The sequence below is a fragment of the Cervus canadensis genome, chromosome 30 (genome assembly GCF_019320065.1).
Source record: "Cervus canadensis isolate Bull #8, Minnesota chromosome 30, ASM1932006v1, whole genome shotgun sequence".
Lineage (NCBI taxonomy): Eukaryota > Metazoa > Chordata > Mammalia > Artiodactyla > Cervidae > Cervus > Cervus canadensis.
In genome coordinates this window covers 33,268,987-33,281,651 of record NC_057415.1, presented here as the reverse complement: position 1 = coordinate 33,281,651, position 12,665 = coordinate 33,268,987, and the positions used below count along the sequence as shown (strand labels likewise).

Genomic DNA, 12,665 nt, shown 5'->3' with positions numbered 1-12,665 from the left:
TTAGGTGAATTTTTTTATTTACTAATAATGACCCAGTGACCTAAAAATAATATGCTATAGTTGCTTTATTCCAAATGGAGTAACTAATAGGGAATTTAACTTAAGGCGTTTTATTTTCTTGGGACTTCCCTGGTGGCTCAGACGGTAAAGCATCTGCCTACAATGCAGGAGACCTGGGTTTGATCCCTGGGTTGGAAAGATCCCCTGGAGAAGGAAATGGCAACCCACTCCAGTATTCTTGCCTGGAAAATCTCATGGATGGAGGAGCCTGTAGGCTACAGCCCGTGGGGTCGCAAAGAGTCTGAAATGACTGAGTGATTTCACTTTTTATTTTATTAGAGAGTGGAATTTTCCACATTCTACCCCACTGCTTCAGCACAGTTTTGCCCTTGGTTCACTTAAGAAATACGGTTATCATGAGAAAACCATACTATTAGTCTTGTGAACCTCAGCTTCTTTTGCAACAAAATGATGATATTAAATATATTGCAATCCACCAACTAGGATTATATGGATAAAATAATATGAAAAATATATGAATAATTTTATACCAGTGTATATATTATTTTCATATTAGATTTAAATCATAATAATGTTATTTTCATAGTTAAATTTTTATCATTCAGAGTCTTTTAAAAAAATGAATGAACCAATGTTTTGTGACTAAGAATGGTTTTCTGCTCCCAGCTTTGCTATTCTACCAAATATTTCTTTTTAATTTTTGTACTTCCAGATGTGAAATTTGTACTGCTTTCAAAGAAAGAAGATATGTTTCCAGCATTCAAATATTGTGCAATAGATTATTTGAATGAGGTAGGGTGTTATTAGGTCATGACCTGATTACTAAGAATTATGATATGAAAATGTTATCTACATGCACTATATATTATGATCACTTTTTAATAGTCCTTAGAGTAATCCTTAGTCCTACTTTGAAATTCACTAAAAACTACTTTCCAGTTTTAATATACCTTAAAAACACTGTTTGGGGAGGAAATTGTTGCCAATTTAATGTGAATTTGAAGCTGTCAATGGGAAAAAAGTGGAAACTGTTAGCAAGTTTGGGCTGCTTTTATGGATGATCTTGAGTGATTTTTCTCAGAAGGAATGGGGAAAAAATAATTCCAGTTATCTCTATGATAAATGACTGTAACGGTATGTATTAGTCCCTTACTATTTTAATTATATCATTTGATCACTTACTCTTTTGATGGATTATGTCATTTTGATGACCACAACTACTCCATGAGGAAGATACTATTATTACACAGGTTTTACAGTTTTACAGGTTAGACAAATGATGTCTAAAGAAGTTAAATACCTTGTACACAGCTGAAATTCAAACCAGGTACGTTGTTAAGAAACTAATTAGATTAATTGTCACACACCAGTTCATAGTTCTTGCCATCTTATTATTCTATCATAACAGGGAGGCAAATATATCATTGCAAGGGAGGCATATGTACCACATACGTGGTAGGGAATCAGAGGTCATTGTTATACAGATGTATTTATGAATGTATTATCCACTTGAAAAATTAGTCTATACACAAACTTCCTCAGACTTATTCTCGCCCATGGTATCTTAGTTTCCCACTGGTGTACCACACCCCCATGATACAGTACAAATATACTAATCAATGGCAAATCTTGCAAAATATACAGGGTTTTATAAAGTTCATGAAAACAGTGTTGAAGAATCACTCAAATAACAGGTAAAGCTATTATCAGATGAAAATCTGACAAAATTAGATCAGATAACAGGTAAGACAAAGAGAAAGGTTTGAATATCAAAGGAGTCAGAGATGCCTTGGGAGATTTTGATTAAATCCTCAAATATTTTCTAGAAATACCTTGTTTATGATCACAGGTGAAGTAATGACTAGTATCACGCATATCATCATATAATACAGTTTTGAGGGAAGTTATAACAAAGCAATTATAAGTTAATTACAAACAAAATTTAATTAAAATAAATTTTAATTTTTATGACTTTATTTTGTTTTTTAGGTAATGTTCCATTTGATGATGAACCTTTGACTTTTGACTATGAAACTTTGGTCCTCATTATTCATGAATTACTTAACTCATCTTTTCTTCATACTATTTATTCTTAAATAATTAAGGCCTCTTATTTAGTATGTTATTAAGCCTTCGGCAAACATAAAACTCTTGGGAAATAATGAAAGAAATTATCATTTGTCCAAATACATAGAATAATGAATTCGTGAGAAGTTGGGAGTCACTGAGGAAATTTGTTTAAGATGAGACTTGAAAGGTTGAATAAAATTTTGACAGCTAGAGAAGAGTAGCAGGGCATTTTTCAAAGGCATCCTGTTGATGGGGAAGTGACCACTAAATGTTAAGAGGGTAGTGATTGCTCTATTTAAAGACTACAGTTAGTATTAAAGAGCAATGGGAAATAAAGCTGGAAAGTAAAGGGAGAACCAAGCATAGAGAATTTTTATTTACATGCTTACTTAACTGATTTAACATCCTTTTAAAATTTAATTATTAGATTGTTTTAAATTGAGTAACATATTTGCTGGATGTCACAAGTGAAACAGTACAAAGATGTGGAAAACAAAAGTTAAGATAGCCATATTATACTAAAAGTGAAAAACAGCACTTTGCTAAATGGTGTATAAATGATACGATCCCATTTTTTTTTATGAAACACACACAGACATTTTAGCCTAATCTAGAAAACAAAGTACGTAGGAAAATATACCAGACTAATTGGTATCACTAGGGACCGTGACTTCCTCAGTTATGTGGTTCTGTGTTAGATATTTTATAGTGAACATGTATTACCTTTAAATGAAAATAACATAAATTTGAAACAATAGAGAATTTTAATATCCTGGAATATGACAGATAAATATTTTTAATTCAATATATATTAAAAGATTTCATAATCTTTCTTACACAGAGTGTGGTTAGAAAGAAGTTGTGCAAAGATGCTTTATTGCTTCGGATCCCTTCATGTTTATATCGAGATGACAATTATCCTGCAAGTGTTACTGATAATAAGTTTAGGAGACCATGGACAAGAGGTATGTTTTATTTTTATTTTTTAAAAATCTATTTTTAAAAGTATTTCAGAGTTTAGCATAATAAATTATTAAGAAAATGCACTGTTTTCTCATTATGTAAAAATGTATTCATATCAGGCTTCCAAGAAGTTTATAAATTAATATTTTTATGTGACAAAGTAAATATTTTTATGTGACAAAGAATTTAGGTGACAAAGTAAGGAATTGGAAAGCTTATACTAGACATAAATAAAGCAAATAAAAGATATGTAAATGATGAAGTCTTAAAATATTCTGACGTTCTACTATTTGTTTTACAGTAGGATCTTGCCCAGCTGTATGAAGGCTACTCTAAGTTGTAGTGATACACTGACTATAAAACTATTTTTTTAACGAATATGTACGAAGTATCATCTTTTGCTTTGGAAAGTGTCGAGTAAGATGAAAATAGAATTGACCATTAGCTTAATTAAATGTAGGTCGATAACCTTGATAGGAGTGGTTTCCCTGGAATATTATGTATGAAAACCTGATCAGAGTATTTTGAGAAGAGAATGCACAGTGGGATGTGAGATGGTGGACATAGTGAACTCTTTTGAAGAATTTTGCCAGGACAGTACATAGAAAAATGGAGGTGCACTAGCTGAAGGGAGAAATGAGTTAAAGAGAATTTTTTTAAGATGTGAGATTAAAAATATATAGATGCACGATAAGGAAAGAGACTATGAAATGTTTGTTTGCCAAAGGAAATAATCTTGGTAAAAAGAGAGAAAATGATGATGCAGGAAAAAAAAAGCTAATAAAAGAGAATAGAACCAAGAGCACAATCGGAGGAGTTGGTGTTAGAAGCCAGGATGGTTCTTCTACTGTGATAGAGATGCAGGCAAAGATTGTAGGTACTTATGCCAGTTAGATGTTAGAATTGATGGTGGAAGATGAGGTTGTTCTTCTCTACTTATATTAAATTTCTGACAGAGAGTGGGTAGGGGGATGAGTATCAAAAATTTGAAGGGAGGTGTCAAATGTCTTGAAGAATGAGAAAATCCTTTTTATTAAAAGGATATTAAGATGAATTACTATTATCATCTGTCAAAGTTGGATGCCCATTTAAAATTTATGGTCATAATTTGAAGTGAGCTCATTCAGAATGGCTGGGTGAATTTTTTTTTCCAAATAATTTTTAATTGTTCTAGTGTACATATACACATATGAGTTCCTGGTGGATCAGATGGTAAAGAATCCGCTTGCAATGCAGGAGACCCAGGTTGGAGCCCTGTGTTGGGAAGATCCCCTGGAGAAGGGAATGGCCACTCACTTCAGTATTCTTGCCTGGAGAATTTAATGGACAGAGGAGCCTGGAAGGCTACCCTCCATGGGGTCACAAAGAGTCAGACACGAGAGAACAACTAACATTTTCACTTTTAGTGTACATATACAAAGTGAAGACTAGGGGTTTTCTAAGTTGGTATAAGGGAAAGAGAGGCAAGGGACTTGACTCTTTGTAAGAGAGTGATTATGAGGCCGTGGAAACTAAACTGTATGAGAAAGGAAATGAGGACATGAGGGAGGATGAATATTGTAAAAATGATAGGGTCAGTGGACTGAAGGTCTCGATCAGGTTGGAAACAAGATCAACAGTAGTGCGTGCTTGCATGCATGCTAGGTCGCCTCAGTCGTGTCTGACTCTTTGCAACCCTATATACTGTAACCTGCCAGGCTCTTCTGTCCATGGGATTTTCCAGGCAAGAATACTGAAGGGGGTTGCCATGCCCTCTCCAAGGGATCTTCCTGGCCCAGGGATTGAACTCACATCTCTTATGTCTCCTGCAATGGTGGGTGGGCTTTTACCACTAGCACCACCTGGGAAGCCCCATCAATAGTAGTAATTTTCATCAAACTGCTTCTCTTAAAGTACAGAAGGGAAAATGAATTAATTATTTCTCTTATTTCTTTTCCTTTTCTTCTTTTTAAAAATGATAATAACAGCCAAGATTTATTAGGCATTTATACCATATCAGGCACCATTCTAAGCAATTTACATGTCTTAGCACATTTAATCTTTACAACACTATGAAAAGGTCATTATTATTCCTAATTTGCAGATAAGGAAACTGAGTTAGAAAGAGGTTAAGAGATTTACACAAGACCATACAGTTAGTAAGTAGCAGTATATGTATTAAAATCTAGTTAGGGTGATTCCACACCTGTATTCTTGTTTGTTTTTTTTTTCCCAGACCTGTATTCTTAACCACTAAACTTTTATATTTTTCAGTGAAGCACAGACTCAAATGTTCAGTGATTTGTTCAAGGTAACAAAACTAGTAAGAACCAACACTTAGGTAGAATGCAAGTCCTTTGCCTCTTCACTGAGTTGCTTTTGCTGACGCAAGCATCTGACATGGTCCCTCTCCTTAAGGAACTGAGGTTCTACTTTGGGAGACAAGCTATAGATACACATAAAAATTTAAAATATGACCATATATGATTAAGTACTGAAGTGCGTGCTACTGACAATATTATGGCCCTTCAAGGGGAATGTATCCAAGTGAGCTGGTTTTATGAGGAGTCACATGAGCTGTGGAACAGGATTGTCTGGGATGGTAGTGCTGTATAAGCAAAAGAAAGGCTGTAAAAATGAGGATACTATGTTCAGGTGACATTGTTCCGTGATTGAGAGGGTTGTTTGTTTGTTTGTTTGGTGGGAGCTGTAAAAGTCAGAGGGATCGGGTAGAGAGGGAGGTGGGAGGGGGGATCGGGATGGGGAATACATGTAACTCCATGGCTGATTCATGTCAATGTATCACAAAACCCACTACAATATTGTAAAGTAATTAGCCTCCAACAAATAAAAATAAATGAAAAAAAAAAGTTTTTGGAATCTGGTATAACTTTGAAGAGATCTCTAGTCTTTCCCATTCTATTATTTTTCTGTGTTTCTTTGCACTGATCACTGAGGAAGGCTTTCTTATCTCTCCTTGCTATTCTTTGGAACTCTGCATTCAGATGGGTATATCTTTCCTTTTCTTGGCCTTTAGCTTCTTTTCTTTTCTCAGCTCTTTGTAAGGCCTCCTCAAGACAATCATTTTGCCTTTTTGCATTTTTTTTTCCCTTGGGAATGTCTTGATCACTGCCTTCTATACAATGTCACAAGCTTCCATCCATAGTTCTTCCGGCACTCTGACTCTGTCTATTGAATCTAATCCCTTGAATCTATTTGTCACTTCCACTGTATAATTGTAAGGGGTTTGATTTAGGTCATACCTGAATGGTCTGGTGGTTTTCCCTACTTTCTTCAACTCAAGTCTGAATTTTGCAATAAGGAGTTCATGATCTGAGCCGTAGTCAGTTCCCTGTCCTGTTTTTGCTGACTGTATAGAGCTATTAAGAAGAGATGGCAAGAATACACAGAAGAACTATACGAAAAAATACCTTACTGACCCAGATAATCACAATGGTGTGATCACCCACCTAGAGCCAGACATCCTGGAATGTAAAGTCAAGTGGGCTTTAGGAAGCATCACTACAAGCAAAGCTAGTGGAGGTGATGGAATTCCAGTTGAGCTATTTCAAACCTAAATGATGATGCTGTGAAAGTGCTGCACTCAGTATGCCAGCAAATTTGGAAAACTCAGCAGTGGCCACAGGACTGGGAAAGGTCAGTTTTCATTCCAATCCCAAAGAAAGGCAATGCCAAAGAATGTTCCATCTACCACACAATTGCACTCATCTCACACTCCAGCAAAGTAATTGTTCAGAATTCTCCAAGTCAGGCTTCAAAAGTACGTGAACCATGAACTTCCAGATGTTCAAGCTGGATGTAGAAAGGGTAGAGGAACCAGGGATCAAATTGCAAACATTCGTTGGATCATTGAAAAAGAAATAGAGTTCCAGAAAAACATCTATTTCTGCTTTATTGACTATGCCAAAGCCTTTGACTGTGTGGATCACAACACTGTGGAAAATTCTTAAAGAGAAGGAAATAACAGACCACCTTACCTGCCTTCTGAGAAATCTGTATGCAGGTCAAGAAGCAACAGGACATGCAACAACAGACTGGTTCCATATTGGGAAATGAGTACATCAAGGCTGTATATTGCCATCCTGTTTATTTAATTTATATGCAAAGTACATTATGATGCAAAATGCTGGGTTGAATGAAGCACAAGCTGGAATCAAGATTGCCGGGAGAAATATCAATAACCTCAGATATGCAGATGACACCATCCTTATGGCAGAAAGCAAAGAAGAAATAAAGAGCCTCTTGATGAAAGTGAAAGAGGAGACTGAAAAAGGTGGCTTAAAACTCAACATTCAAAAAAGGAAGATCATGGCATCTGGTCGCATCATTTCATGGCAAATAGATGGGGAAACAATGAAAACGGTGACAGACTTTACTTTGTTGGGCTCCAAAATCACTGCAGATGGTGACTGCAGCCATGAAATCAAAAGATGCTTGCTCCTTGGAAGAAAACCTAAGACAAACCTAGACAGCATATTAAAAAGCAGAGACATTGCTTTGCTGACAGTGGTCCATCTAGTCAAAGCTATGGTTTTTCCAGTAGTCATGTATGGATGTGAGAGTTGGACCATAAAGAAAGCTGAGAGCTGAAGAATTGATGCTTTTGAACTGTGGTGTAGGAGAAGACTCTTGAGAGTCCCTTGGGCTGCAAGGAGATCTAACCAGTCAGTCCTAAAGAAAATCAGTCCTGAATATTTATTGGAAGGACTGATGCTGAAGCCGAAGCTCTAATACTTTGGCCATCTGATGCAAAGAACTGACTCATTTGAAAAGACTCTGATGCTGGGAAAGATTGAAGGCAGAAGGAGAAGGGGATGACAGAGGATGAGATGGTTGGATGGCATCACCAACTCAATGGACTTGAGTTTGAGAAAGCTCCGGGAGTTGGTGATGGACAGGGAGGCCTGGTGTGCTGCAGTCCTTGGGGCCACATAAAGTCAGACAGAACAGAGCAACTGAACTGAACTGATAACTTTGAAAAGATTACATTTGTGAGCAAATAAAGGTAACACCATAATGTAAAAGGTGAATGTTTGGCTTCCCTGTGTTGTGTAAAAGAAAATTCCAGAAGCTAATGTTTACCATTCTCCTTTCTAGTTTCAGCTGTTTCAATTTTGGGAAAGACAGATATCTCAGTCTTGGATCAATGGAAAGCAAGTCTCACTGTGGACGAGTTCCTTGAGAAGTATGTGTCCTTAACCCCAAATTTCCCCTTTACATCTAGAAGATGAATAGTAAGTTCCTCAGGTACCTAAGAGAAAAGATCCTTTCATTTATATCCTCACAGGTTTTCTTCTTTTATCCAAAAAACAAGTCCTAGTCTGAACCACAAAGAAGAGTTTAATCAAAATTATTTACAACCTCTTTTTTTAACCTTTCCCTCATTTATCACATATTAACAGTTTTCTGTGCATTTGTTTTGCAAGAGACAGAAATAAAACTAAGATGCTATTATGTTTTTAATAATAAGTGAAATTTTGGTAGAAAGTATCTATAGAAAATCCTTGATATTAAAATCAGTCTTACATTGATATGAATCAGCCATAGATTTACACGTATTCCCCATCCCGATCCCCCCTCCCACCTCCCTCTCCACCCGATTCCTCTGGGTCTTCCCAGTGCACCAGGCCCGAGCACTTGTCTCATGCATCCCACCTGGGCTGGTGATCTGTTTCACCATAAATAGTATACATGCTGTTCTTTTGAAATATCCCACCCTCACATTCTCCCACAGAGTTCAAAAGTCTGTTCTGTATTTCTGTGTCTCTTTTTCCGTTTTGCATATAGGGTTATCGTTACCATCTTTCTAAATTCCATATATATGTGTTAGTATGCTGTAATGTTCCTTATCTTTCTGGCTTACTTCACTCTGTATAATGGGCTCCAGTTTCATCCATCTCATTAGAACTGATTCAAATGAATTCTTTTTAACGGCTGAGTAATATTCCATGGTGTATATGTACCACAGCTTCCTTATCCATTCATCTGCTGGTGGGCATCTAGGTTGCTTCATGTCCTGGCTATTATAAACCAGTGCTGCAATGAACCATTGGGTGCACGTGTCCTTTCAGAATCTGGTTTCCTCAGTGTGTAATGGCCCCAGAAGTGGGATTGTGGGTCATATGGCAGGTCCTATTTTCAGTTTTTTAAAGAAATCTCCACACTGTTTTCCATAGTGGCTGTACTAGTTTGCATTCCCACCAACAGTGTAAAGGGTTCCCTTTTCTCCACACCCTCCTCGCAGCATTTATTGCTTGTAGACTTTTGGATGCAGCCATCTGAACTGGCAGAGTAATGGTACATCATTGTGGTTTGATTGCATTTTCTCTATAATGAGTGATGTGAGCAATCTTTCAATGTGTTTGTTAGCCATGCTGTATGTCTTCTTTGGAGAAATTGTCTGTTTAAGTTCTTTGGCCCAGTTTTTTGATTGGGTCATTTATTTTTCTGGAATTGTAGCTTCAAGAGTTGCTTGTTATTTTTGAGATAATCCTTTGTCTGTTTGCTTCCAGTTGCTAGTAATTTTCTCCCAATCTGAGGGCTGTCTTTTCACCGTTACATTATAAGTTTCCTTTGTAGTGCAAAAGCTTTTAAGTTTCATTAGGTCCCATTTGTTTATTTTGCTTTTATTTCCAATATTCTGGGAGGTGGGTCATAGAGGATCTTGCTGTGATTTATGTCGGAGAGTGTTTTGCCTATGTTCTCCTCTAGGAGTTTTATAGTTTCTGGTCTTACATTTAGATCTTTAATCCATTTTGAGTTTATTTTTGTGTATGGTGTTAGAAAGTGTTCTAGTTTCATTCTTTTACAAGTGGTTGACCAGTTTTCCCAGCACCACTTGTTAAAGAGGTTGTCTTTTTTCCATTGTATATCCTTGCCTCCTTTGTCAAAGATAAGGTGTCCATAGGTTCGTGGATTTATCTCTGGGCTTTCTATTCTGTTCCATTGATCTATATTTCTGTCTTTGTGCCAGTACCATACTGTCTTGATGACTGTGGCTTTGTAGTAGAGTCTGAAGTCAGGCAGGTTGATTCCTCCAGTTCCATTCTTCTTTCTCAAGATTACTTTGGCTATTCGAGGTTTTTTGTATTTCCATACAAATTGTGAAATTCTTTGGTCTAGTTCTGTGAAAAATACCGTTGGTAGCTTGATAGGGATTGCATTGAATCTATAGATTGCTTTGGGTAGAATAGCCATTTTGACAATATTGATTCTTCCAATCCATGAACACGGTATGTTTCTCCATCTGTTTGTGTCCTCTTTGATTTCTTTCATCAGTGTTTTATAGTTTTCTATGTATAGGTCTTTTGTTTCTTTAGGTAGATATACTCCTAAGTATTTTATTCTTTTTGTTGCAATGGTGAATGGTATTGTTTCCTTAATTTCTCTTTCTGTTTTTTCATTGTTAGTATATAGGAATGCAAGGGATTTCTGTGTGTTAATTTTATATCCTGCAACTTTACTATATTCATTGATTAGTTCTAGTAATTTTCTGGTAGAGTCTTTAGGGTTTTCTATGTAGAGGATCATGTCATCTGCAAACAGTGAGAGTTTCACTTCTTCTTTTCCTATCTGGATTCCTTTTACTTCTTTTTCTGCTCTGTTTGCTGTGGCCAAAACTTCCAACACTATGTTGAATAGTAGTGGTGAGAGTGGGCACCCTTGTCTTGTTCCTGATTTCAGGGGAAATGCTTTCAATTTTTCACCATTGAGGGTGATGCTTGCTGTGGGTTTGTCATATATAGCTTTTATTATGTTGAGGTATGTTCCTTCTATTCCTGCTTTTTGGAGAGTTTTTAATCATAAATGAGTGTTGAATTTTGTCAAAGGCTTTCTCTCTGCATCTAGTTGAGTAATAATCATATGGTTTTTATCCTTTCAATTTGTTTAATGTGGTGTAATTACATTGATTGATTTGGCGGATATTAAGAATCCTTGCATTCCTGGGATAAGTCCCACTTGGTCATGGTGTATGTTTTTTAATATGTTGTTTGATTCTGTTTGCTAGAATTTTGTTAAGGATTTTTGCATCTATGTTCATCAGTGATATTGGCCTGTAGTTTTCCTTTTTTGTGGCATCTTTGTCTGGTTTTGGAATTAGGGTGATGGTGGCCTCATAGAATGAGTTTGGAAGCTTACCTTCATCTGCAATTTTCTGGAAGAGTTTGAGTAAGATAGGTGTTAGCTCTTCTCTAAACTTTTGGTAGAATTCAGCTGTGAAGCCATCTGGTCCTGGGCTTTTGTTTGCTGGAAGATTTTTGATTACAGTTTCGATTTCCTTGCTTGTGATGGGTCTGTTAAGATCTTCTATTTCTTCCTGGTTCATTTTTGGAAAGTTATACTTTTCTAAGAATTTGTCCATTTCATCCAAGTTGTCCATTTTATTGGCATAGAGCTGCTGGTAGTAGTCTCTTATGATCCTTTGTATTTCAGTGTTGTCTGTTGTGATCTCTCCATTTTCATTTCTAATTTTGTTAATTTGGTTCTTCTCTCTTCGTTTCTTAATGAGTCTTGCTAAGTCGGCTTGTAAATATTTGTTTCAGTTTTTTCCAAAAACTCAGCTTTAAAGCTCTTGTTGATTTTGCTAATGGTAATCTTTAGTTTCTTTTGCATTTATTTCTGCCCTAATTTTTAAGATTTCTTTCCTTCTGCTAACCCTGGGGTTCTTCATTTCTTCTTTCTCTAATTGCTTTAGGTGTAGAGTTAGGTTATTTATTTGGCTTTTTTCTTGTTTCTTGATGTTAGCCTGTAATGCTATGAACCTTCCCCTTAGCACTGCTTTTACAGTGTCCCATAGGTTTTGGGTTGTTGTGTTTTCATTTTCATTCATTTCTATACATATTTTGATTTCTTTTTTTGATTTCTTCTATGATTTGTTGGTTATTCAGAAGCGTGTTATTTAGCCTCCATATGTTTGAATTTTTAATGGTTTTTTTCCTGTAATTGAGATCTAATCCTAATGCACTGTGGTCAGAAAAGATGACTGGAATGATTTCAATTTTTTTGAAATTTTCGGAAGACCAGATTTATGGCCCAGGATGTGATTCTATTCTGGAGAAGTTCCTGTGGCACTTGAGAATAAAGGTGAAAGTTGATTGTTTGGGGTTGAAATGTCTCTATAGATATCAATTAGGTTCCTAGCATGGGTCCAGTGTGTCATTTAAGGATTTGTGTTTCCTTGTTAAATTTTTCTGTTTTAGTTTGATCTATCCATAGTTGTGAGTGGGGTAATTAAAGTCTCCCACCTATTATTGTGTTACTATTAATTTCCTCTTTCATACTCGTTGTGTTTGCCGTACATTATTGCGGCTGTCCTAATGTTTGGGTGCATATATATTTATAATTGTTATATCTTCTTCTTGGATTGATCCTTTGATCATTATGTAGTGTCCTTCTTTGTCTCTTTTCACATCCTTTATTTGAAAGTCTATTTTATCTGATATGAGTATTGCGACTCCTGCTTTTTTTTGGTCTCCGTTTGCATGAAATATTTTTTTCCAGCCCTTCACTTTTAGTCTGTATGTGTCTCTTGCTTTGAGGTGGGTCTCTTGTAGACAGCATATATAGGGGTCTTGGTTTTGTATCCATTCAGCCAATCTTTGTCTTTTGGT

General features: G+C 36.1%; 1 protein-coding gene across 1 annotated transcript in view; it reads left to right on the top strand.

The window, feature by feature from the left end:
* The first annotated feature begins 758 nt into the window (after window positions 1-758).
* The window catches only part of SHOC1 (shortage in chiasmata 1), a 110,882-nt gene continuing 98,975 nt past the window's right edge, over window positions 759-12,665 (top strand). The window contains exons 1-3 of the mRNA XM_043453776.1: window positions 759-813; window positions 2,933-3,056; window positions 8,152-8,239. Of these exons, the coding sequence (XP_043309711.1) occupies window positions 769-813; window positions 2,933-3,056; window positions 8,152-8,239 (257 nt within the window). The 5' untranslated portion in view covers window positions 759-768. The remainder of the gene's footprint in view (window positions 814-2,932; window positions 3,057-8,151; window positions 8,240-12,665) is intronic.